The following is a 27,250-nucleotide window of genomic DNA, read 5'->3' as shown; positions in this document are numbered from 1 at the left end:
AGAGTGTAAACATCATATGTGATTCTGTGTTCCTGAGACCTGGATTTAACTATCTGGGCTTTGTCATAGTGCTTTCGGGTTGGTGGTTGTTTGTGTACTTTTTGCTTTTGTGTTGAAAGTACAAAAATGATTTTTACAATGTAAAGAGTGTCTGAGAAATGCAATTGCTATTCTTTTTATATACTTTTTTCAGATTTTTTATAGGCTTCTTTGCTACTGACATCATAATGCACAATTTTATATACTGATTTTTTCAATCAATGTTATATCACGAGTTTTTAAAATAATGCTACAATCTTCATAACTAATATTTTAATGGGGAGTGACTGCTGAACGGGCATGAGGTTTCGTTTTGAGATGAGGAAAATGTTCTGAAAATATGGCAATGGTTGCACACCATTGTGAATGTACTGAATGCCACTCAGTGGTACCCGCCAAAATAGTTAAAATAGTAACTCTTATGTTGTGTATATTTTATCGCAATAAAAAAGAATAGCCATCATTTACTAAGAATTAACCTTTCCAGGCACGAGCTCTTAATGTGGTGTATGTCACTTCATCCTCACAACCGTCCTATGAAACAGGCACTTTCATCATTCCTGTTCTACAGTTGAGGAAACTGAGGCATAAGGAGGTTGTATAGTTCAGCCTGAGCCTGGGTCTGTGGAGTCACTGCCCTAATGCTTCCTCCCCAAGCACATTGGTCCCACTCTTGCTTCCAACCTTCCACATATTTGTTCATAAAGTTCATTCTCATTTCTTATTATTTTAAGTCTAAGTTCCCATAATTACACAGACATACTTCTGTCTCGCAGTAACTCTCCCAAATTATTTTCTAAAAGGGTGTGACGGTATAAAATGTTACTGGAAACTATTACTTCGCCTCACCCTTGTGAGTATTCAATTTTTAAAATATTAGCTAACATAGTAGGTAGAAATTGTCCTGATTCATTTTCTGATTTACACTTCCTTGACAATTAGGGAGAAGAAATACAACTAGGGGCAATTCTCCCAGTTGTAGTTTTTCTTTTGTGAAAAACTGCTTTATTTCCTTTGCCAAATTGCAGAACATCTGCTAAATTGCCAGAGGGAATGCGGTTTTTCCAGATGGACACACCCAGGGATGTCTCAGTGCTCTCACAAATAATCTAGTTTTCCAATTTTGCAAGCCCAGCTTTATTAGAATTTTGCAAAATCTTTTGCTTTGCGAGCATGACACAGGCAAGAGCTGAGGCACTCTCTCTTTCCCCCCTCAAAGTCTTGGACTGCATTTAGATCATTGTCTCAGGTTCAGAAAACTGACACTGAATCTGGAGTTTACATGAGCAGCATGGAAGAGGCTCTTCCCAGAGCCTCGCTCCAGAGCCCAGCTCAGCCCTAGCCGGGAAGGAGCTGCATGGAGGAAGCTCCTCCTGACTACCAAGCACCGGGCAAGGGGTGCATGACCTGGACTGTGTAGATGTGTGAGGGAGTACCATTTTCAAAATATTTTGTTGAAAATTAAGTTAGATATCACTGCTTTTGGATCTGCTCTCAGAGCAAGGCAAACATCCTGATAAGTGGGTAAAACCACCACTAGTTGCCAGGAAACTGATGCGGTCTGTGAGTATGAGCTGCCATCCAGTGGCCAACATAGAGATGGCACCTCTGAGGGCAGGGAGGCCAGGGGTGACCTGAGGATTGAAGCCCTCCCTGACTGGGCCCTGGGGAGAGGGCCGCAGGACCAGCCCCGGCATTGCAGATGGGGCTGACATGGAAGAGCCCCTTGGCCTCAACCCCTACTCTGCATTTGGAATATCCAAGTGAAGGAAGTTCTGCAAACATGAAGGGGAGAAGGGGAGAATTTCGACCTCCCTCTAAGAAGCTGAGAACACCCATTAATCTGATGTCATCAACATATAGAAAATGGATAAACAGACCTGAGTTATGTTGTGTGACTCCTCCTGGTCTAGTTAGTGTTCTGAGAATCATTTTCTCAGTGGACATGTGGGTGAGACCAGAGGAGACAGGGAGCCAGTGCAGGATGGTGGTTAGAAATGTGTGGATGGGGGTGGGAGAGAGGAAACAGTGAGTGGGCTCTGTGGTCAATGCCCAGCTACACGCCGGTTATGTGTTGTTTATTTATGATGATGGTGGTGATGGTGATGGTGGTAGTAGTGATAATGGTGATGATGGTGGTGGTGATGGTTTTAGTGGTAATGATAATGGTGATGGTGATGGTGATGATGGTGGTGGTAATAATGGTGATGGTGACGGTGATGATGGTGATGGTGATGGTGATGGTGGTGGTAGTGGTAGTGGTAGTGATGATGGTGGTAGTGGTAGTAATGATGATGATGGTGTTGATGATGGTGATGGGGATGATGCTAGTGTTGGAAGGTGAGGATGAAGATGCATAATCTTCATCCTCACAATCACCTTATATGTAAGTACAGATGAGAAAGCTGAGGCTAAAAGAGATTAAATAACTGCCCAATGTCACATGGAAGATGGGAGAGCCAGAACTTGCACTCAGATCCTTATGATTTTAGCTTCATGCTTTCATCAGTTGAAGTATTGTAGAGGATCTGTTTGCTTTCTGGCTGCCCAGCAGCCTTTCACCCTACACCCCATAATCTTGGTGAGGGATACCTTTTGCTCCCTTCTGGGTATGAATGGGGTCCTGCCTCCACTTCCAGCATGGAACAGCTGATGCAGGTCAGAGCCAATCAGTGACGGGCTCAGGGGCAGGACCATGACCCAATTTCAGTCTCTCAGAGTGGGCAGACTATTGTTCATGTAATGGGGAGAGTGGCCTTTCTTATTCTTTCTCAGCAGAGCTAGAGCCATGACAGCATCTGCAGCAATGGGGGTGTCACCTTTGTGCCCCAAATGGTGCCTACTCCATGATCAGGAGTGCCTGGGATCTGGGGCCTCATGTGAGCCTGAAGCTTTTCAGCTCACTAAGAATTTCCCTTGTTTTGCTTAATCCAATTTGAGTTGGATTTTCTGTCACTTGCAAGGAGTCATGTTAGATTCAACTCTATTCTGTATTAGTAGTAGGAGCTGCCATGATGGAGTGCTTAGAATGTGCTCGGCACTTGATGCACTTTCTTATTATTTCCCCCATAACAGCCCTGGAGCCCACATCAGCTGAGGAAACAATCAGTGAGAGCTCATGACTTTTCTAAGTCCCCACAGCTTATAGGTGGGAGTCAGAGTTCCAGTTCAGGTTTGTCACCCTGCACCTTCTCTGAACCCCAGCTTCCTCAATGGTAAAATGGAAAAAATAATACCTAACATGCAGAGGTTTCTAGTATTTAAATTTTAAAATATGCAAACACCAGGAGCAGCCTGGCACACCCATAGGTGTCCCTCAAGCCAAGTTTCCTTTTATTTGGCCTCAGTGTTCCCAGACTGCAGTGCAGAAAAAGGGAACAAGAAGTCAAGGAGGTGAGGTTTTAAATGTAATAGGAAAGGGACAGAAAAAGGAAACCCAGCTTTGAAATTAGCTAGGCCAGTGGTTTTTAACCTTTTCAAAAAACCCAAAAAATTTTTCATTAAATGAAAGTGTATACAAAAGGCTGATGTGCAAAGCACCACTTGAAAATGCTGGTTTTACAGATAAGAGATTAGAGCCAAGTGATACAAAGAGGTAACGTGTCTAGTTCAGGTCTATCTGGCTAGTGGCAGAGTCAGAACGCTTTTCCAGGGCCCCAGACTCCCTATGTCCTCACCTGCACCTCTAAGAAAGTGGAACAGAGACATTAAGAGTATTAGTTTTCCTGCTGCCAAGGGAGTAAGGCTGATGGATATAATTATTGTCAGGGTATATTGCAAAGAGAAGGAATTCCTAAGGTGTAGTACAGGTGCTGATACCACATCCTGCACAAGTGTTCCCTCTCTTGCTCTCACCCATCAACCAATACCACATGCCATCCTAGACTTGGGGCCATGGGGCCTGTCTGCCTCTTCCCCAGATGTAGGTCGCCTGCCTAACACCCTCCCACACACGTTAGACATGTGGGTATTTGGGAAGAAGACTAGTTTAATTATAACTTTTGTCGTTATTGTTTTGCACCATGTTTAGAAACCCAGTCTGGCTAATTTCACATGAAAAATAATCTAACACCCTTAACTTGAGGGCTGGGTGAAAACCCCACTTACTTGGGAAGCAATATGAATGCTGAAATTATAATTAAGAGACTCAAAGACATCTACTGGCTTTTTGCTTGTTTTTGGTGTAAGGGAAACATACAATCATTTTTAAAAAGATGCTGAAAACAAAAAAAGAGAAAGACTCAAAGAAATGGCCTCTCTCCCCTTGCCCACATCCCTTGAAGACTGATTATGGAGACACAGACAGGTGCCCAGGCAAAGTCAGGAGGGTTGGACAATGTTCATGGATAGGAATTTTACAACGATCTCTAAAATGCTCATTTTGTAACATGCACTGTAGGTCAAAAACAATTTGTTACATGGGCAATGGAATTGATCTCACCTTGGGTTTCTCCCCAGCCAGTGATGTAACATTCAGTCCAGGTGGTGATCACGTAATTTGGAGATGGCAGACAGGCTGGGATTACTTTGTCAGTGATGATGGCAGGCCTATAAGGGAAGTATTAGCAGTTATATTTGACCACCCAGCTGGGAGCTGCAGTATCTACAACTAGGCATCCTTACCTTGAGGTCCCAGAGCCCTCTGAGCTGGCACTGCCTTGCTTCAATGACACAGAGCAACATAGAACACCGTGTTTCACCCTCACATTTGCCTGTGGTTGCTTATGGACTATACAGACACAAGGTTTCATTTGAAAGGCATCAGTTGCCTGCAAGAAGCTGAGGGTGGCGCTCGCCTTTGAAAGTAGGGATGACAAAGGTGTACTTCTCATGTATATTCTGTGCACAACTGGAACCACATGCCAAGTGTGTCCTTTCATATTAATTGAAGAGGGCATTGATGACTGGGCAGAATGTTTGGCTGAGACATCATCAAGAGGGTATAAAATTGCAAATGTGTTGTGTGCCCAGAGCAAGTTGCTCCATCTGGATCCTTCACTTCCTCCTCAGTGAATGTTACTAAACTATGGTTGTAAAAATCCAGTAAAATGCTAGCCCTCAAATGAAAGAGGATTGGAAATAAGCACCTTGCATGAACAAAATGGTATGTTTTCAAAGAACATTTATATATCTTAGGGTTCCAGGAACTCTCAAACATTAGAAGTCTGGTTTTTAGACCTGATTCTACTTTAGTAAGTTCTAGAGGATAAAGGACTCGATATGAGAAATGCCCTGTTCTGACTCTGACCAAGAATCATCATTGCCACCAACTTTGAAGCAGACACACTTTCTGCTTCTGGGCACCAGACATCTGTGGTGCAGAAGTCCTCAGTCTACAGGTTCCCTGGTGGAGCACTCTAGGGGTATGGGGATGTGGGTGGAAACTCTAAACTCAAAATGTATCAGCCTATCAGAGAACTCCTCCAAAATTCAAAAGTTCCAAATTACTTGTTCAAGCCATCAGAGCACCCTACCTCTCTGAGGATCGTGAGGAGCAGAGACCTTGTATTTGCACATTTGCTGGGATGGTGGGGAGGAGACTGGGGAGCAGAAGGGAGATCAGCTACTGTTTAGGCTGAGCCAGAAAGACCCTTCTCACCTTCCTAGAGTGTCAAAGCATCCCAGAACATCACTTATCGGTTCACAGACCCAAAGACGTTACCCCAGGCTTGTGGTCAGGCCCAGAAGAGCAGCTCTGGCCCCTGCCCCATGCTTTCCCATCCAGGCCAGACCATCCTTGTCTGCACCGACACCCTGCCCTCCAGAGTTGCCAGCACAGCGAGTGCCCTATGTGCCTTGTCACCTGTCCCAAACCTGCCTCTCCTACAAATAACTGTTTCTTAACTGACAGCACTCTCAGTACCTGCTTAGCTTTAGCAAGGCAATATCTGCTCCTGTGGGCTCCAAGAACAACCTACACACTTCTATTTCCTGAACATGAGATTCGAGATTCACTTCTTGGTGTGCACCCAGGATGACCTTGTAGAATGAAGGCCTTGAGAACCTAGAAAAGATGAGGATGTCAAGAGAAAAATACGGTCCAGCCCCTTCAGGTACCCTCTGTGCTGTGACCTTGGCACTATCTTCCTGAGACCCTTGGCCACCCAGAATCAGTGACTTATGAGTGACAAGAAACAAAATTCACAATTTGCTGGAACCTGACAGTTAAGGAATGTTCTCAGTCTGTTTTGGCAGAGACTGTAATATAGTTTGTATATTTGTCCCCACCCAAATCTCATGTTGAATTGTAGTCCCCAGTGATGGATGTATGGCCTGGTGAAAGTGTTTGGATCATGGAGGTGGATCCCTCTTGAATGACTTGGGCCACATCTTCAGGGTGATCAGTGAGCTCTCACTCTTAGTTCTTGCAAGATCTGGTCATTTAAAAGTGCTTGGAACCCCCACCACATCTCTCTCTGTTTCTTGCTCCTGCCCTGGCCATGTGACATGCCTGCTCCCACTTTGCCTTCCACCATGATTGTAATCTTCCTGAGGCCCACCCAGAAGCAGAGGAGATGACAGCATCCTGCTTCCTGTAAAAGCTGCAGAGCCATCAGCCAATTAAATTTTCTTCGTAAATTTTCCAGCCTCAGTATTGCTTTAGAGCAATGCAAGAACGGCCTAATACAGACTGATGCCTCTGGTAGTGAACAGCTCTGTCCTGCAGTTTATCCAGGTCCACAAAATCACCTGCACTGTGTCTCCCCTCTGCAGGTTCTCTCTAGAAATGCTTCCCTCCTCTCTCATCCAATTTCCCTGGAAATTCTGCCTCAGGCTTCTGTGCGTGCATTCCCTAGTTCCTAGTGTTCCTTCTAGAAAAGGAAGGGAGGTGGGGAGGAAAAGAGGGGAAGATGAGAGGGAACAAAAGAGGGAGGAAGAGGAAGAGGAAAAAAGTCTTGACGATAAGACCACCTGTCAGTTAAACATACGTCTCCAAGCAGCGAGCAGCAGTCAGCACCCACTCTGGGGATATTAAGGTGCCTCCACAGAAGTGCTTTCCAAACCTAGAAAGAAAACATGCAAAGACTTTGTTCAAATTTGATGGTTTATTTTACTCCATTGTATAGAAAGCCAAAAAGACAGATTCACTCAAATTTGATCATGTTCATATTCCCAAAGGAAAGGGCTACCAGCCCAATGTCAGGACGGTGGTAACTTTGGTGCTGCAGGAGTGGGATTTTTCAGAAGGGCTCATCTATGCCATTTCTTCTGATGCCTGGGGGAGGTACAGACACAGCCTGTCCACAGGAGAGCAAAGCTAAGTGACTCAGCATGAAGCTCTACAGCCGTGGCTTATACCCCACAGCCCAGGACTCCAACAGAAGCGACCTGCCCAAGATCGTCCCCCGAGGTCTCTTTCATTTTTGTGACAAGATCTATACAAGGTCTGATGAATCACTCTTCAAGGAGCCAGATGTGATCCTGAGCAGCAGTGACTCATGAGGGTCTTCTGATCCTATCTGAGAACCTTTACTTTTGGGGGATGTTTCTTGAATCACTTGCTTTCTAGGACTGCGTAGGCAGGTGATAGCTCAGAATAATGGTGTGAGCCACTCGGAAACAGATTGTAATGAAGAGCACAGATAAAAAGTGCATGATGGCAGCACGTTGATAAATCCATGAGGACATCGACCACCACACAGTTTAGGAAAGAATGAATCTGAAATATGTGGAAGGTGAAAGCTCCGTAGAGCAGGGAGTTTCTAACCAATAAAGTAAGGAAAAATCAAATCAACAGCAGAGTGAAATGCAATGTGATCAGGTTTGTCGATGGCATTTCATAAACCTGTGAAAGGAAGTCTCTTTAGGGGAGAACAGCGGCCTGTTTCCTAGGAGATACCCAAGAAAACTGAACTTATGAAAGGCATGTTCCACTGAAGTGATACCCAGAAGGTCCAGGTTCTGTGGGATCGGACTAATCAATCTTAATTGATGGGGATCACGACCTCTAATTTGTTCATGTGTTTGTGAATAGATGAGTAGCCTCAGCATTGAATTCAATGATTCACAAAAGTGTTTAAAAAAATCTGTGCCTGTGATAGACTGTAGATAAGTTTGCTCTTGTCCTCTCTCACTGCAAAGTGTCACATTTCTAAAAACTTCCCTTTCTTTTCATCTGACAGTGAGACAATGGATATTCATAGGAACCCTCAAAGATGACAATTTTGGCTGTTTTCAAAGCAGAGAACCTAGGATAATATAATTTTTTTATTTTTCTGTATCTTTTCCTCCTTCAGAAAACATAGAGGCAGGAACTGATGCCTCAGCTGTGTGGGTTCTGGGTAAATGTAGAAGGGTTTTGTGGGGCCTATGTGGAAGGACAGTATAGATGGTTTCTGGGCCTGTTCTTACCTTGTTCTAAGACTGACTTGCCAGGGCCAGGAATGTGGGTGGGCCACACACCCCCCTACAACCCTTCCCGGACATTTCTTCGGCTCCACTTGAGGCTTCCCACAATCAAATGAAGAGGACGCTGTGGCACAAGGTGGGAAAGAATTCACCTTTGAGTCCAAGTTAGCAATTGTGTCGTTTAATTCAGGACGAATTCCAAGCACTAGTTTTTCACATCTCAAAGGTGAAATTAAATAGTAAAATCATAAACACTTTTTAGATTTTTCTTTCCAAGTTTAAAAAGTGGTAGTAAACAACACAGGACACTCTCCTTTCAAGGAAATATAAGCACCTTCTAACTATTTTGTTGGGGAAGTGATTAAAGAAATTGGTATAGTTCGGCATTAGAATGAGATATTTTCTGAGAAGACCTTGATTGGTACAAATAGCTATTTCTCATTGTTATTCTGACTCGATGTAATATGTTTAGAACATGATGTCATTCTTTCCATCATCTCCGTCATCATCACCATCTAAACCATGTGAAGTTTACTGAAAGGCATGAATGATTCTTTTGCATGTGAGTCTCTGTGTGCACATGTGTGCATGTGTGTACGTGATTTTACGTAGCAAGGGTAACTGTCCTATGTTGAAATGTTGCCTTCTCTCAGCCAGCTTCAGGACAGTTCCTCTGGGGAGCCTCCCATGACTAACCGACTACTGTGGGGGTGATTTACACACATGTGCCTCTATTCTTTTCCTCCTCCCTGCCTTCTCTTTGCAGCAAGCCCGCAAGGTCTCTGGAGGTAGGGACAGTGTCCTATCTTTGGTACCACCCACCAATGTCTACAACAGTGCAGGGGCTACAAAGGGTGTTCAAAAATGTTTCTCTGTTGTCTCTAGCCCTTCAAGGTCTTCAAAATTATAAATGTTAATATAGTTAATAATTATTCATATAATTATTAATAACAACTGCAAGAGGAAATTCCTCCCCAACCAATCAGAGATTCTACACTCCAGTGAATCTGGAACCTGAGTTTTCCAAATAACTTTTCATTTGCCATAGGTTGTTTTGAGAATCTATCTACAGAAGTCTTTCGTAAAAAAGAAGCATGGCATGGAATGCAATCGTCTTCTCTAGTGCTGAGCTCAATTTCTGCTAGTATGCCTTACACACAGTAGATATGTATCACTGTACTAAAAGAGTAACTACAGAAATGATGATACCCTATTCCTACTATTCAAAATAAAACTGAATGTTTCTATTTATTTTTACTTATTATTTGTGCTGAATGTGTTGGTGGAAATGAAATAGTTATTAAACTCTTTCTCCAACCAGAGGCTCTAACTTTCTCAAGCACGAGTCAAACCTGAATATCCCACCAACCATATCCTTCTGCAGGAAACCGTCCTCAGGATTTCCCAGTGTCTGATGGGAACCCTTCTCACCAGGCTTGGGGTTAACCTCACTTGTCTTACATCAAGGCAAGGTGGGGAATCTCACAGTCCATTGGAAAAATCTTGTTCCCATTCTTGCTTCTTTCTCCAGTCTATAAGAACCTGATTCTCATACATCCTCAGTGTGGGTGAGGACACCAGAATTGCACCTGGGAAGCTACTGCACTTCCCTTCCATGGGAGTCAAAGGTACATGAGTCCCAGGCACTATCGTGGATGTCTGAGGCAGGTAAGTCAGACTGGGCTTAAATTCAAGGCAGCCTGTCAACGATAGAGAGCCTGGGAAGTGAGAGTCAGCGGCGTATACCAGACTAGGCCAGAAGTGGAGAAATGGAACTGACCCCGTCAAGGGACTTTGAGGTAGAGGAGCCACCAAGATGCTTCTGCAGAACAGACAAAAGCACCCAATCGAGGAAAAAGTCAACTATCAACTCACACTAAATCCAGAGAACACTATGCCACATTACAATGATACTGGCCAAGTAGAATCTTTCCTATCATCCTAACCTCTCCTTCTTCCCTCTTGCTCTCCCCAGGAGTGGCCCAAATGTGATGACGGGCAGTGTGGCTCTCATGATCTTCATCACTGCCCTGCGCCACCTCCCTAGGCAATCTCAGGGTGCTGGTCGTCAGTGGACTTGGAGGCCGAGCTGCTTCCCCAGCTCAAGGTCCCTTCACATGTCAGACCAACCACAAGCAACCAAATTACACAAAGGAAAAGTCCAGGGTGTTCTGTAACTTGGATAGACAAGTTGATTGGTCCGCAGAAAGAAAATAGGGGACAAGTACAAGTGGCTTTTTTCCCCCCATGGATTTGTTATCCCAATCATTTAAGATCTAATGTCAACTCTGCTTCCCCTGATCCAAGACTCAAAGTCCCAATAAGAGTCTCAGAGCAATGAGGAGGAACCCCAAACATACAGTCTGTAGAAAACAAAACAAAACAAAACAAACAGATGATTACAGACAGCCAGGCAGCCACATAGACCCAGGACGATACGGAATCAATGCAGTCATGACAGGTTTCTTTAGTTTGACAGATTGAGGGGCCACATTCCTCAGGAGCCACAATGCTGAAGACTGCAACAAACACTGTCTATTTTAAGAAATTACTGGAAATGCTTATTGGCTTGGAAAGAATCACACACTTGACAGCATGTTAAAATAGGAATTTGGGACACTGACATAACCCATTTTAGAACAAGGTGAGTGGTTAAGTTGAGCACCCTGGAGGTTTTGCGCCAGTCTTAAAGTCATTAGTCCCACAAGTGGTGCCAAAAGTCACAGCCCTGGCTTTCCCAGGGACGGCACTGAGGCTTCCTTGGGCATGGCAGACCCTCAACTAACACTCGAGCTCCTGTGTAGCTCTAAAGGCTTCTGCATCAGTGTGGTTTTTCATGTCTTTTCATCCCATTGTCCAAGCACATAGATGTCTGGACACAGACTTCTTACCTTGTTCAGAAGGAGCCTCTAGGCTTGGAATCGGGATAACAGTCGGAGGTGTGACCACAGTCCCTTCTGTGTCTGAGCATCGCGTCAGGTTGCAGTACTCCCACCTGACGCTGGGGTCCATGGTAAAACACCAAGGGCCTGTGTCAGCATCTGGATTCCTGCAGTAGTTCATTGTCAAGCCACTGGAAATTCCAAAGTAATACAAGTTAGAGGAGGCAGAAGAATATTCAAGGACACCCAGCAGCCTCTACATTTTGTTCTAACAAAGTCTTAACAAGTGACTTTGAAATATTTCCATTAAAGGTAACATACAATTGCCACAACAGAAATGTTCCTAAACTTCCCATTTGTGCATGCCTTTCAAAGATAGATGATAATTTTTATTTTAAAATATCTAAAGTAGTGTATGCTTGTATTAGTCCATTCTCACATTGCTATGAGGAAATACCTGAGACAGACTGGGTAACTTACAAAGAACAGTGTTTTAATTGACTCAGTTCCACATTGCTGGGGAGGCCTCTGGAAACTTACAATCATGGCAGAAGGCAATGGAGAAACAGGCACCTTCTTCACAGGCTGGCAGGACAGTGTAAGTGCAAGTAGGGGAAATGCCAGACATGTACAAAACCATCAGATCTCAGGAGACTTGCTCACTGTCATGAGAACAGCTTGGAAGAAACTGCCCCAATGATCCAATTACCTCCACCTGGTCCTGCCCTTGATACGTGGGGATTATGAGGATTATAGAGATTACAAGTCAAGATGAGATTTTGTGTGGGGACATAGCCAAACCATATCAACACTCCATATAAAAACTGAGATCATACATAAATGTGCAAAAGAAAGGAACCAGAATACCCTCCTTCTACCTTCTGCCAAGCACATACCCCTGGAGGAATTGGTACGAATTTTGACGTGTGTCTTATAGATTGTTATGCACATACAAATGCATCTATATCTGTCTAGCTGTCTTTATCTCTTTCTACAGGACTGTATAGTAACATGTGATTTGGAACTAACATGTATTTCTCCAAGGAGGAAATGCCATCCAACATGATATCATTCCCAGGCCAGCCTCCCTTGCTCTCTGTACTCAACGTGTAGCTAAAAGGCTCTGCATTTACAATGAAAAACAACCACGAAAATAGTATTACTGTCAATACATTTTTAGTTGGGTCAAGTGGGTTTGAGTCTACAAAACTTATAAAAGCTGTCCTGGAAAGCTAGCTCCCAGGTATGATACTCTTTGTCTAGGATTGGTTCCTGGGCAGGACCCCCTCTCCTGCTCTCAACCCATCCTCCACTGGCCGCAGCAACTCCAGGACTGAGAGAAGGGGGATGAGATGAAGGAACAGTGGGACCCAAAGCATAAAGTGAGATGACTGGGTAGACCATGGGATCTGAAAAGGTCCATCGGCTATGGAGGGGTCAAAAAACAATTGAGTAAGAGGCACAGGCTGGGCGCAGTGGCTCAGGCCTGTAATCCCAGCACTTTGGGAGGCCAAGGTGGGTGGATCATGAAGTCAAGAGAGCAAGACCATCTTGGCCAACATGGTGAAACCCTGTCTCTACTAAAAATACAAAAATTAGCTGGGCACAGTGGCACACACCTGCAGTCTCAGCTACTCATGAAGCTAAGGCAGGAGAATCACTTGAACTTGGGAGTCGGAGGTTGCAGTGAGCCGAGATTGCACCATTGCACTGCAGGCTGGCGACAGAATGAGACTCCATCTCAAAAAAAAAAAAAAAAAAAAAAGCACAGCCAGTGAGGACCCCTGGTGTGGGGGCATCTTGGAAAATGTGCTTCCCTTCATTCCTCCCAGGAATGTTGCTCCAACCTCTCAGAATCCTCACATTCATGATACGTGGCTATCTGAGAAAACTTGAAATGTGTTATGTACCATGGGAATGCAACACTATCTCTGTAGAGACTCTACACATGGTAACCCAGTCTCAAGCCCAGAGTCCCCATTCCAGCAAGCTGATTCTCCAAGCAACTGGATGTGTTAGCAAATGTGGTATTCTAGGGAGATTTTTTATCTATTTTCAACTGAGATACACTTTCATGTACAGTCAAATGCACAGATCTTAGATGTAGTTTGATGAATTTTGATGAACATGTACACTTGTATAACTCACATTTCAATCACGATACAGGACATTTACATCACTCCAGACACAACTTTGTTTTACTGCTCAGTCTCTGCTACTCTCTTCCCATGGCCAGAGGCAAATGATATTGGTTTCTTTCACCAGAAATTAGTTTTACCTTTCTGGAACCTTACATCAATAGACTCATACATAATGTTCATTTTTGTTATCTGGTATCTTTCCTTAACTTAGTATTTTTCAGCTTCATCTATGCTATTTGAGAGTATCAATAATGTGCTCCCTTTTATTGCTGAATAGTATTCCATTGTGTGACTAGATCACAAATTATTTATTCATTTTCTTACTGATTGACATTGAAGTTGTCTACAGTTTGGGGTTATAAAAATAAAGCTGCTATGAATATTCTTGTAGATGTCTTTGTGGACTTATGTTTCCATTTCCACGGGGTAAATATTCAGGAATAGGATTGCAGGTTTGTAGGGTAAATGTGCATTTATTGAACTTTTGGAGAAAGCATCAGACTGATTTCCAAAGTGATGGTTTCATTTTGCACTTCCACCAGTATAAGAGAGAGTTGCACATCCTCACTCCACATCAGTGACACCACTGTTTGTGGTGTCTTCTTAATGATATCCATGTCCCTTGGGTGTTTGGTGACATATTATGATGATTATAATTGTTTATTTCTCACGGCTGAGATATTGGACATTTTCTTCAGGTCCTTATCGGCTATGTGTACATCAATCTGTCCCCAAGAAATGCCTATTCAATCTGTTGCCCATAAGTTGTTTGTCGTCTGTTTAGTGAGTGAGAGAAATGTTCCTATATTCTGGACACAAGCCATTTGTCAGATATACGGACAGAGAGCATTTTTCTTCTCATATGTTACTTGCCTAATTATTTTCATAACAATGACTTTTGGTGAGCATGAGTTGTCATGAAAGCCCACATCATAATTTGTTTTCTTTTATAGTGAGAGTTTACCAACTCCTGCCTCAAAAAAGTTTGCCTTCCACAAGGTTGTGAAGATTTTATATTTTCTCATGGAACTTTCATATTTCAGGTTTAGTTTCAGCTCTGACACTTAGGTGGAAGAGATATCTCAAAATAAGTTGAGATGAAAGGCAAAAGTCAAGTTCTGCTTTTGTTTTGTGTCATGGATATCCAAATGGTTCCGAATGATTTTGTAAAATATTTTTGTCTCCATTGAATTGCTTTGCTATCTATATGGAAAATCAATTTACCATATATGTATGTGGGTCTGGTACTGGACCATCCCTTTTTAGGTTTGCATACTCTTTTGGACAGTAATACATACCCTGTTTTGTTTTTGTTTTTGTTTGAGACAGAGTCTCATTCCATCATCCAGGCTGGAATGCAGGGGCAAGATCAAGGCTCACTCATGCCTAGATCTCCTGGGTCAAGCCATCCTCTCCCCTCAGCGTCCTGAGTGGCTGAAATTACAGGTGCAAGTCATCACATCCATCTAATTGTTTATTTTTTGTGGAGAGAGGGTCTCTCTCTGTTCCTGAGGCTGGTCTTGAACATCTGGGCTCAAGCCATCCTCCTGCCTCAGCCTCCCAAAATGTTGGGGTTACAGGCATGAGTCAAGGGGCTTGGCCAATACCATATGTATTAATTCTTGTACTTTTATATGTCTTTATATTAAGGTATGTGAGTCCTCCATTTTTTTTTTTTTTCAAAAAAGGACTGCTGCAATAGTGCTTGGGTGTGGGTTTCATCCAAAGATCAATTTCACGAGAAGTGATATGGAGTTTTTTAATCTGTAAGCATGGTGTATCTTTATTGAGATCTTTTAATTCTTTCCTCAACAATGTTTTCTAGTGCAAGGTCTATAGTCCTTGAGCATAGTGTGTCAAATGTATCACTAAATATTTTTTGATTTTGATACTATTATCAGTGATATTGCTTTAAGACTTTTTATTTTCCTAATGATCATAGAAAGTATACAGAAAAACCGTTTTTGTACATTGAGCATGCATATACTTTTGTTTCATCAATTTCACCACATTCACTTATTAGTCTTTAGAGTGCCTGCATCCATTCATCACCACTCCAGCTTATTTATGATTCAGGTTTTCATGGTATATATCCTTTTTCATATTTCGATGTTTAAAGTAGATCTTTACACTTAAAGAGTATTTATTCTAGAAAGAACACACTTAGACTGTGGTTTTTATTCAACTTACAGTCTCTGCCTTTTATTTGTAATGCTTAGTCCTTTTACATTTAATATGCTTAAAATGTGGTTCAGTTTATGTCTACCATAATGCTATGTATTTTCTGTTTACATCATATCTTTTATATTCTTCATTCCTCTTTTCCTTCCTTCTTTTGGATAAAAGGACTATTCCTCTTATTATCTATTCCTCTCAGTTTAAATTTTGGGGTTGCCCTAGGATTTATAATATCCTACCTTAAACTATCACATTCAACCATGTATTAATATTATATAACTTCATGGATAATGCAAAAAACTCATTAACAGTATGCTTCAATTTATCCTCTGCATTATTTTTGCTACTGTCTTTTATGAATTTTACTACTACATATATTGAAACAACAATATACCCCTATTATTTTAATTAACATCACAAATTGTCCTTTAAATGAATTTAAAAATTAGATAAATAAAAGTATTTCATATTGACATTGCCATTTGCCATTTCCAGGGCTCTTCGTGACTTAGTATGGATTAAAGTTTCCATCTGGTATTATTTTTCTTCTTCCTAAATAGCTTTCCTTAACATCTTTTAATACAGAAGCCTGCTGTGGAAACATTCTTTTGTTTTTTTGCTTGTTTCCTCTGGAGGTGGCAGAATATATATTTACATCACGTTTATTTTAAAGGGTTTATTTTATTTTATTTTTTGTTTGTTTGTTTGTTTTTGGCTGGACATGTCGTCCTAGGTTGATCTGCTTTTATTTCTTTTTATCACTTTAAAGATGTTATCCCATTGTTTCTGAGGAGAAGGCATCAGTCATTTGCATTACTGTTCCTCTATGTAAATGATCTTGTTTTCCTCTGGTTTATAAGATTATCCTTGTTATCTTTGATGTTGGACGATTTTTCTGTGATGTACCCAAGTAAATCATAGAGTTTTGCTTTTTAAAAATACTATTTCTGATTCATTGAGCTTCTTGACTGTGAGTTTATCATTTTCTTCATATGTGTAAAGTCTTCAGCCGTCGTTGCTTTGAGTATTTTTTCTGTCCCAATATCTCTTTCCTGTCCTTCTGTGACTTGCTTTACCCGTATATTAAATCTTTTGATATTTTCACTGATATCCTTGAGGTTCTGTTTATTTTTTTCAGCTTCTCTCTCTCTCTCTCTCTCTCTCTGTGTGTGTGTGTGTGTGTGTGTGTGTGTGTGTGTATGTGTGTGTGTCTTACAGATTGTATGGCTTTCATTGAGTTATCTTCTAGTTCACTTTTTCTTCTGTGATGTATGAACTGATAGTAAGGCCATCCAATGCGTATTTTATTAAGGTTACACTTTTTTGTAGTTCTTTAATTTCCATTTGGTTGTTTTATGTGTTTGCTTTTTCTTGATATTCTGCATTTGTTTCTCTCATGTTCATGTTTTCTTCAAATCTTTGAACACAATTATCATATATACACAGTTTTAATTTCTTTGTCAATTCCATCGTTTCTACTATTTCTTGGTCTATTCATATTGACTAGTTTTTGTCCTAGTTATGGATCACACTAATTGCTTTTTTCTGCCTCACAAATTTTTAAATGTATGCCACTCATTGTGAATGCCACATTACAGAGCACCGTATCAAGTTATTTACCTCCAGTGATGGTTGAGATTTCTTCTGTCAGGCAGTTAATTTACTTGGAGATCATTTGGGTCCTTTTAGACTTGGTTTTTAAGCTTTACTAGGGTGTTTCTGGAGTAGCCTTTATTCTAAGAAGGCATAAATCCTACTCCTAAAGTATGACTTTTCTGGGGTCTCTACTGAATGCCCGAGATGTTCAATGAGATATCTCTCCTTGAGCTGATCAGAACTCCAATACCCCTCAGTGCTACATGAGCTCTGGCATCTCCCATTGAGCTCACTGTTTCCCTGAATTTGTCCTTTCCCCCATAGTGGTTCTCTGTCCTACTTTGTCGAATTTCTCCCTGTGCACATGCAGTTTATATTAGACTTGAGGAGACTTCCATGCATATTCCTTCAGCTCCTTTTCACCACAAATTCTTTCTCATTATTACCTAGCCTAGAAAATCTACATTTTCTTAGCTATTCCAAACTCTAGTCTCTTTCCTCAGTTCGGCAAAACTGCTATGGTTGGCTTTGGCTCCAACTCCTTGCCCTCCAGTTCAGGAAGGTTCTCCAGGAAGAAAGTTAGAATGGTTATGGAGCTGTGCTCATTCATTTCCTTTCCTAAATTATCTCAGTCCTATACCATCTCTTGTCCAACATGTGGAAAGTTTTTTTTTTAATATATCTTTTATAGTCATTTATGGCAGAAAGTCAGTTTTTGTCCGACCTGGTTTTTTGTCCATGTACCTGCCCATTTTAATCTCCATATCTGTTTATTTCCTTACTCTCATCTACATTCTTGCTTTTGCTTTTCCTGTCCTGGCAACCCATATCCCTTCAGAAAACTGGAGCTTAGAACCCAGTGTGTTCACACAGGTTTATATATGTTATATTATATTAATATGTGTGTGTGTGTGTCCTGCAAATTGTATGGCTATACAGTCTGCAGCTGTGCAGGCTATAGGGTATTTGGTCATCAGTCAGGGACAGACATGAAAACTTTGCACATTTCCCTAGACCATATATATATATGAATACTAGTCTGTATGAACATATACACGAATACTAACCTATATGAATATATATATAAATACTAGTCTGAATGAACACACCTGGTTCTATATATATTCATACACATATGAATTATTTACTTGTGACCCATGACAAAAATGGTGAACACAACCTTCATTTCAGGGAAGGGAAGTTAGAATGATAGAATTGCATGCGTGAAAGACTGCACTGATCTTTCATGAACACTGTAGAATGGCACTCTAACTATTTGATCATTTGATCTCCTGAGCTTTACATTAGCAAGACCTCATCAACTCCATATAGCCTTCTGCTTCCATCAGACTGTTAGAAAAGATAGCAAGCCTAAAATATCTCTTCTCTCAGACTCTTTGATCAAAAGCAAGGTTGTTTGGACATTTTGCCACACCTTCTGGGTCTAAGGGAATTTGGTCCTAACAAGTTAGCTTGAAGCATGGCTCTTCTAAGAGAAACTTAAGTTGGCTGTTGCTCCTCTTATAACTGACACCAAAGACATACTCATTTGGGTGGTTTTCTGGGGTCCTCTTATGCTGGTGTGGTGTCATGGATGACCAAGATTGACATGTCCTTCCTGTGACAGTGGTGGAGAATGTGCCTCGATAACTCTGTCCATTACCATGGTAGCACTGCTGGACCACAGGGGTTTGCTCAGTTGGTGCTGAAAATAGACAGAATCAAGCTGAGTAATTACTAGTATGCAGAAACATGTGAAGCAATTTATGACACAAACAGGACAGTAGTTTCAGAATTATGACTGTTCTCTTTAGTATACTCGCAAGCAGAAGGACATGCTGAAGCAAAAACAATAGATTAATAGCATTCTAATATTTTAGTAAGTTCTTAGAAGTGTTATATTCAAAACCTGGTAGGAAAAGGACATATCAGTGTGCTTACAATTGGAACTAAGACTCATATGCAAGTTCTTTTGTATGACTCTCCACTGGTTGTTCATGAGAACGAGGCAGGAAACCAGATGGTGATGGATTAGACCGTGCAGGCTGTAGGGTGATTGACTGTCAGTGGGGCACAGACACGAAAACCTGGCACATTTCCCTAGACCATTGCTCCTGAAAAGCCAAAGCCTTAAGCTTCTGGTGGACGGGGCAGGTCATGGTCCTGCATCTAGTACTTGCTGGCAAAGACCTATTGCTTCTTAGAGAAGGATGGAGGCTAAAATCTTATTCCCTTACAGTAGAGACAGGGAATCCTCTTGTCCTAGCATGTTGCATTGCAACAAAGCAGAAGTATACTACCCTTCCTCTCAACACACACCAAAGATTCATGTTCCATGAGAAGAAGGTGCAAGAACACCAAGAAATCACTGCCTTCCAAGCACAGGTGGGTAGAGCCTACCTAAGACGAGGTAAGCCAGAGAAATGGTGCATTCTGTGGTACGTACTGCCCAATAGCCCCAGGATTAGATGGAATAAATATCATCATATTAGGTTTCTCCAGGATGACAAACTCAGCGGCCACATACCTTAGCAACTGCAATGTTGAAGATCGCAATGAACACTGCCCACTTTAAGAAATGCCTGGAAACACTCACTAGTGTGAAATTTGGCACAAATTTGGCCTGATGTTAGAATTGGAATTTTGTCTGGAACACTGAGATAACCCCTTTCATAACAAAGTGAGTGGTAAGTCAAGTGCCCTGGTGGGTTTGCACTGTTCCTGAAGACAACACCCACACACGTTGCACCAGAAATTTCTCCACCAGAGACGGGGCTGAGGCTTCTTTCCACATGCCATCCCCTCAAGTTTCTGTGTAGCATGGAAGATTTCTGCATCAGTCAGATTTTCCATCCCTTTTCATCCCAGTGTTCAAATGTGTAGATGTCTGGCCATAGACTTCTTACCTGCTTCAGAATGAGCTTCCATGCTTGGAACCGGAACAACAGTGGGAGTCTCTAGGACACCTGATTCTGTTTCTGAGCATTGTATCAGGTTGCAGTACTCCCACCTCACACATGGATCAGTCGTGTAACACCAGGGTTGTTTCCCAGAATCTGGATTCCTACAGTAGTTCCTGGTCAGGCCACTGCAAATTCCAAAACGACACAGGTCACAAGAGGCAGGAAAAAATTCAGGGGCACCCAGCATTGTCTAAACTTTGTTATAACAAAGTGTTAAAAAGTGACATTGTAATATTCCCATTTTAGGTACAATAATAATAATATTCTCAAAAGCAAAAATGGTCCTCAAGTTCTAAAGAACCATGTAAATTTCCAAGATAGATTATAATTTGTATTTTAAAATATCAAAATTGGTCTATGATCCATATAAATACTGAGATCATACATAAACGTATACAAGAAGAATTCAGAATATCTTCCTCCTTCCAACTGCATGCATTCAGAATAAATGACATAGATTTTGAAGAGTGTATTTTAGATTTTTTTTTTTTTTTTTTTTTGAGATGGAGTCTCGCTCTGTAGCTCAGGTTAGAGTACAGTGGCGCAATCTCAGCTAACTGCAAGCTCCGCCTCCCGGGTTCACGCCATTATTCTGCCTCAACCTCCCAAGTAGCTGGGACTACAGGCTCCCGCCACCACGCCTAGCTAATTTTTTGTATTTTTAGTAGAGACAGGGTTTCACCATGTTAGCCAGGATGGTCTCAATCTCCTGACCTTGTGATCCGCCTGCTTCGGACTCCCAAAGTGCTGGGATTACAGGCGTGAGCCACTGCACCTGGCCTTAGATTTTTTTAATGCACATAAAAATGTATTGATATCTGTCTCGTTCTTTGTACCTCTCTCTAGGACTCTGCAGTAACGTGTAAATTGGAACTAATATATATTACTTCATGGAAGAAATGACATCCAACATGACACCATTCCCAGGCCAGCCCCTTTAAGTACTCACAGTGTAGCTAAAAGGCGCTGCTTTTACAGTGAAAAGCAATTATGAAAATAGTATTACTGTAAATAACAAATCAGGTAGATCAAGTGCGTTTGGGTTTACAAGACTTATGAAACCTGCCCTAAAAAACTAGCTCCCAGAGAGGATGCCATTTCTCTAGCATGGGTTCCTGGGCAGGACCTCCTCTCCTGCTCTCAGTTCATCCTCTGCTGGCTGCAGCCGCTCCAGAACTGAGGGGATGGAGGATGAGGAGAAAGAACAGTGGGACCCAAGGCATAAAGGTCGTCGGCTGGGTAGACTATGGGATCTGAAGAGGTCGAGTGGCTACAGAGGAGTCAGAAAACAATGGAGTAAGAGGCACAGAAGGCAAGGATCCCGGGGTGGAGGGATCTTAGAGAATGTACTCCCACTCATGGCTCCTAGGAACGTTGACCCAACTTGTCAGAATCCTCAGATTAATAACCTGCAGCTCTCCGAGAAAACTTGCAACCTCTTATGCACCATGGGAAAGTTTAGAGGCTCTATGCATGTGACTTAGTCTCAAGCCTAGACTCCCATTTGAGGAAGCTGGTTCTTCAAGCAACTGGATGTGCTAAAAGGCTGAAGGTTTAAAAGAAATTTCTGCTCTTTTTACAGTTGAGGTATACTTTCCCATAGAGTGAGATGCACACATCTGTAATGTTGTTTGTTTGATGAGTTTGGATCAACGCCTATACCTGTGGAACCCAAACTCCCATCACCACACAGAACATTTCTGTGACCCCAGAAACTCTCTCGAGTCCCTACCCAATTAATCTCTGCTACCCCCTTGCCACTGCCAGAGGCAAATACATTGGTTTCTTTCACCAGAAATTAGTTTTTCCTCTTTTGGAGCCTCATGTAAATGAACTCATACAGAATATACATGGCTTCTTTCCTGAGTATATTTTTGAGTTCCATCCATGCTATTTGAGAGAATCAGTGCTGAATAGTATTCATGTGTACCAGTAGGTTGCAAATTATTTTTTCATTTTGTTATTGATGAACATTGAAGTTATTTTTACAGTTGGATTATAATAAGTAAGGCTGCTATAAATATTCATATACAACTCTTTGTGGACTTATTTTTTCATTTCCTTGGGGTAAATATTCAGGAATAGAATTGCAGGTTTATAAGATAGATGCATATTGATGGAACTTTATAAGAAACCATCTGACTGATTTTTTAATTTGTTGTATCATTTTGATCTTCCACCAGCATATGGTAAGAGTTTTATAATCAAACTCCACATCAGTGACACCATTTATTGTTGTGTCTTCTTAATGATATCCATATCCATTGGGTGTTTGGTGATGTCTAATGATGGTTGTAATTCTTGATTTTTGATGGCTGAGATATTGAGCACTTCTTCAGGTAATTATTGGCTATGTGTCCATTCTTCCCTGTGAAATGCCTACTCGGTCTGTTGCCCATTTTGATCAGGTTGCTTGTCCTCTGATTAGTGAGTGGGAGACATGTTTCTATACTATGGATACAAGCCGTTTGTCAGATATACCGACTGAGAGGATTTTCTTCCAGTGTGTTACTTGCCTATTTACTTTCTTAACAGTGATATTGGGTGAACTTAAGATTTCATTTTATGAAATCCCAAATTATAACTGGTTTTTCTTTATAGATAGGGTTTTCTGGGTCCAGCCTCAATAATTTTGCCTTCCCCTAAGTTGTAAAGGTTAGTTCTTTTGTAGAAGTTTTTTTTTTTGGGTTTTTTTTTTTTTTTTTTTAAATTTCAGCTGCAGTGTTGCTCTTATATGTAGGTCTAAGAACTATTTGAAATTAATTTGAACTAGAAAGCAGAAGTCAAGGCCAGGTTTTGTTTTATTTTCTGTGTGGATAGCTACAGATAGCTAAAACAATAGTTTTGGAAATAATTTATTTCTCCATTGAATTTCTTTGCCAGGTATATTGAAAATCAATTGAACGTGTATATGTGGGTCTGCTTCTAAATCATCTTTTTTATGTTTGTATGGTTTTTTGCTAATATTATGTGTCTTTTTTCTATTTTGAGAGAGAGAGAGAAAGAGGATCTTGCTCTGTCAACCAGACTGGAGATCAGCAGCATGATCTCGGCTCACTTCAGCATCAACCTCCTGGGCTCAAGTGATCCTCCCACCCCAGCCTCCCTAATAGCTGAGACTACAGGTTCATGGCACCACACTTACTAGTTCTTTTTAAATTATTTTTTGTAGACACAGGCTCTTGCTATATTGCCCAGGCTGGTCTAGAACTCCTGGACTCAAGTGCTCCTCCTGCTTCAGACTCCCAGAGTGATGGAATTACAGGCAAGACACATGGCCTCTGGCCAATATCACATGTCTTGATTATTGTCCCTTTAGAAATCTTTAAATTGTGTTATAAAAGTTCTCCAACTTTTTTTCTTCTTTTTAAAGATTGTCTTTGTGGTTTTAACATATAAATGTTATCACTTTAAAAATACATATATACATATATGGAATATATACATATTCCATATATACATAAAAATACATATATGGAATTCTGATTAGATGTGGGTCGAATCCAAAGATCAATTTAACGAGAAGTGATACTGAGTCTTTTAATCTAAAAGCATGGTATATATATGTACACACACACATATATGTACACACACACACACACACACATATATATATATATTTTTTTTTTCGAGGCGGAGTTTTGCTCTTGTTGTCCAGGCTGCAGTTGCTCAATGGTGCGATCTCGGCTCACTATAACCTCCACCTCCTGGGTTCAGGTGATTCTTCTGCCTCAGCCTCCCCAGTAGCTGGGATTACAAGCATGTGCCACCACACCAAGCTAATTTTTGCATTTTTAGTAGAAACAGGGTTTCACCATGTTGGTCAGGCTGGTCTTGAACTCCTGACCTCAGGTGATCCATCCACCCCAGCCTCCCAAAGTGCTGAGATTACAGGCATGAGCCACCAGTCCCAGCCACATGGTATATCTTTATTTAGATCTTTTATTTGTTTTCCTCAACATTGTTTTGTAGTATGCAGGGTATCATTCTTGGGTATTTTGTATTACATTTATTGATAAATTTTTTGGTTTTAATACTAGTTTATGGTTTTAATACCAGTTCCTATTAGATATTATTTTTCTTCTACCCACATAGCATTCTTCAACATCTTTTATTATAGAAGTCTTATGCTGAAAGAGTCTTCTACTTTTGCAGGGTCTTTTTCTTTTGTGGGGAGATAATAGGTGCTTATATAGCATACATGTTTAAGAAATTTTTTTTTTTTTTGCAAACATAGCATACTAGGTTGATTGTGCTTTTTTCTTTTTTATTATCTTATTTTTTTCCGTAAGTTATTGGGTTACAGGTAGTATTTGGTTACACGAGTAAGTTCTTTTTTGTTTTTATTTTTTGAGATGGAGTCTTGCTCTGTCGCCCAGGCTGGTGTGCAGAGGCACGATCTCGGCTCACTGCAAGATAAGTAAGTTCTTTAGTGGAGATTTGTGAGATCCTGGTGCACCCATCACCTGAGCAGTACACACTGCACCATATTTGTTGTCTTTTATCCTTCGCACCCCTTCTACTTTTCCCCTAAGTCCTCAAAGTCCATTGAATCATCTTTATGCCTTTGCATCCTCATAACTTAGCTCCCACATATTAGTGAGAACAAACGATGTTTGGTTTTCTATTCCTGAGTTAGTTCACTTAGCTCACTTAGAATAATAGTCTCCAATCTCATCCAGGTAATTGCAAATGCTGTTAATTCATTCCTTTTTATGGATGAGTAGTATTCCATCATATATATATATATATATATATGAGATGTAGTATTCATATATATATATGATGTAGTAGTATACATATATATGATGTAGTGGTATTCCACCATATATATATATATCATATATATGATATGAGATATATATTTTATATATATATATATATCAGAGTTTCTTTATTCACTCGTTGATTGATGGACATTTGGGTTGATTCCATGATTTTGCAATTGTGAATTATGCTGCTATATACATGCATGTGCAAGTATCTTTTTCAAGTAATGACTTATTTTCACCCAGTAGTGAGATTGCTGAATCAAATGGTAGTCCTACTTTCAGTTCTTTAAGGAATCTCCACACTGTTTTTCATTGCGGCTGTACTAGTTATATTCCCAACAGCAGTGTAGAAGTGTTCCCTGTTTGATGCATCCATGCCAACACCTACTGTTATTTGATTATGACCATTCATGCAGGAGTAAGGTGGTATCACATTGTGGTTTTGATTTGCATTTCCCTGATCATTAGTGATGTTGAGCAGTTTTTCATATGTTTGTTGGCCTTTGGTATATCTTCTTTTAAGAATTGTCTATTCGGGGGGCGGAGCAAGATGGCCGAATAGGAACAGCTCCAGTCTCCAACTCCCAGCGCGAGCGACACAGAAGACCGGTGATTTCTGCATTTTCAACTGAGGTACTGGGTTCATCTCACTGCGGAGTGCCGGACGATCGGCGCTGGTCAGCTGCTGCAGCCCGACCAGCGAGAGCTGAAGCAGGGCGAGGCATCGCCTCACCTGGGAAGCGCAAGGGGGAAGGGAATCCCTTTTCCTAGCCAGGGGAACTGAGACACACAACACCTGGAAAATCGGGTAACTCCCACCCCAATATTGCGCTTTAAGCAAACAGGCACACCAGGAGATCATATCCCACACCTGGCCGGGAGGGTCCCACGCCCACGGAGCCTCCCTCATTGCTAGCACAGCAGTCTGTGATCTACCGGCAAGGCAGCAGCGAGGCTGGGGGAGGGGCGCCCGCCATTGCTGAGGCTTAAGTAGGTAAACAAAGCTGCTGGGAAGCTCCAACTGGGTGGAGCTCACAGCAGCTCAAGGAAACCTGCCTGTCTCTGTAGACTCCACCTCTGGGGACAGGGCACAGCTACACAACAACAACAACAACAACAACAACAAAAAAGCAGCAGAAACCTCTGCAGACGCAAACGACTCTGTCTGACAGCTTTGAAGAGAGCAGTGGATCTCCCAACACGGAGGTTGAGATCTGAGAAGGGACAGACTGCCTGCTCAAGCGGGTCCCTGACCCCTGAGTAGCCTAACTGGGAGACATCCCCCACTAGGGGCAGTCTGACACCCCACACCTCACAGGGTGGAGTACACCCCTGAGAGGAAGCTTCCAAAGCAAGAATCAGACAGGTACACTCGCTGTTCAGAAATATTCTATCTTCTGCAGCCTCTCCTGCTGATACCCAGGCAAACAGGGTCTGGAGTGGACCTCAAGCAATCTCCAACAGACCTACAGCTGAGGGTCCTGACTGTTAGAAGGAAAACTATCAAACAGGAAGGACACCTACACCAAAACCCCATCAGTACATCACCATCATCAAAGACCAGAGGCAGATAAAACCACAAAGATGGGGAAAAAGCAGGGCAGAAAAGCTGGAAATTCAAAAAATAAGAGCACATCTCCCCCGGCAAAGGAGCGCAGCTCATCGCCAGCAACGGATCAAAGCTGGACGGAGAATGACTTTGATGAGATGAGAGAAGAAGGCTTCAGTCCATCAAATTTCTCAGAGCTAAAGGAGGAATTACGTACCCAGCGCAAAGAAACTAAAAATCTTGAAAAAAAAGTGGAAGAATTGACGGCTAGAGTAATTAATGCAGAGAAGGTCATAAACGAAATGAAAGAGATGAAAACCATGACACGAGAAATACGTGACAAATGCACAAGCTTCAGTAACCGACTCGATCAACTGGAAGAAAGAGTATCAGCGATTGAGGATCAAATGAATGAAATGAAGCGAGAAGAGAAACCAAAAGAAAAAAGAAGAAAAAGAAATGAACAAAGCCTGCAAGAAGTATGGGATTATGTAAAAAGACCAAATCTACGTCTGATTGGGGTGCCTGAAAGTGAGGGGGAAAATGGAAGCAAGTTGGAAAACACTCTTCAGGATATCATCCAGGAGAACTTCCCCAACCTAGTAGGGCAGGCCAACATTCAAATCCAGGAAATACAGAGAACGCCACAAAGATACTCCTCGAGAAGAGCAACTCCAAGACACATAATTGCCAGATTCACCAAAGTTGAAATGAAGGAAAAAATCTTAAGGGCAGCCAGAGAGAAAGGTCGGGTTACCCACAAAGGGAAGCCCATCAGACT

At 41.6% G+C, this 27,250-nt stretch overlaps 1 protein-coding gene across 1 annotated transcript in view; it reads right to left on the bottom strand.

The window, feature by feature from the left end:
* LOC112622661 (apolipoprotein(a)-like) overlaps nucleotides 1-27,250 on the bottom strand; it is a 69,384-nt gene that overhangs the window by 1,305 nt on the left and 40,829 nt on the right. Inside the window, exons 4-9 of the mRNA XM_025382375.1 lie at nucleotides 18,731-18,890; nucleotides 11,280-11,461; nucleotides 8,392-8,512; nucleotides 6,969-7,043; nucleotides 5,903-6,043; nucleotides 4,481-4,587 (exon numbers count right to left, since the gene is read on the bottom strand). Of these exons, the coding sequence (XP_025238160.1) occupies nucleotides 4,481-4,587; nucleotides 5,903-6,043; nucleotides 6,969-7,043; nucleotides 8,392-8,512; nucleotides 11,280-11,461; nucleotides 18,731-18,890 (786 nt within the window). The remainder of the gene's footprint in view (nucleotides 1-4,480; nucleotides 4,588-5,902; nucleotides 6,044-6,968; nucleotides 7,044-8,391; nucleotides 8,513-11,279; nucleotides 11,462-18,730; nucleotides 18,891-27,250) is intronic.

Source organism: Theropithecus gelada, chromosome 4 (assembly GCF_003255815.1).
Source record: "Theropithecus gelada isolate Dixy chromosome 4, Tgel_1.0, whole genome shotgun sequence".
Taxonomy (NCBI): domain Eukaryota; kingdom Metazoa; phylum Chordata; class Mammalia; order Primates; family Cercopithecidae; genus Theropithecus; species Theropithecus gelada.
This window is presented reverse-complemented; position numbering and strand designations above follow the sequence as displayed.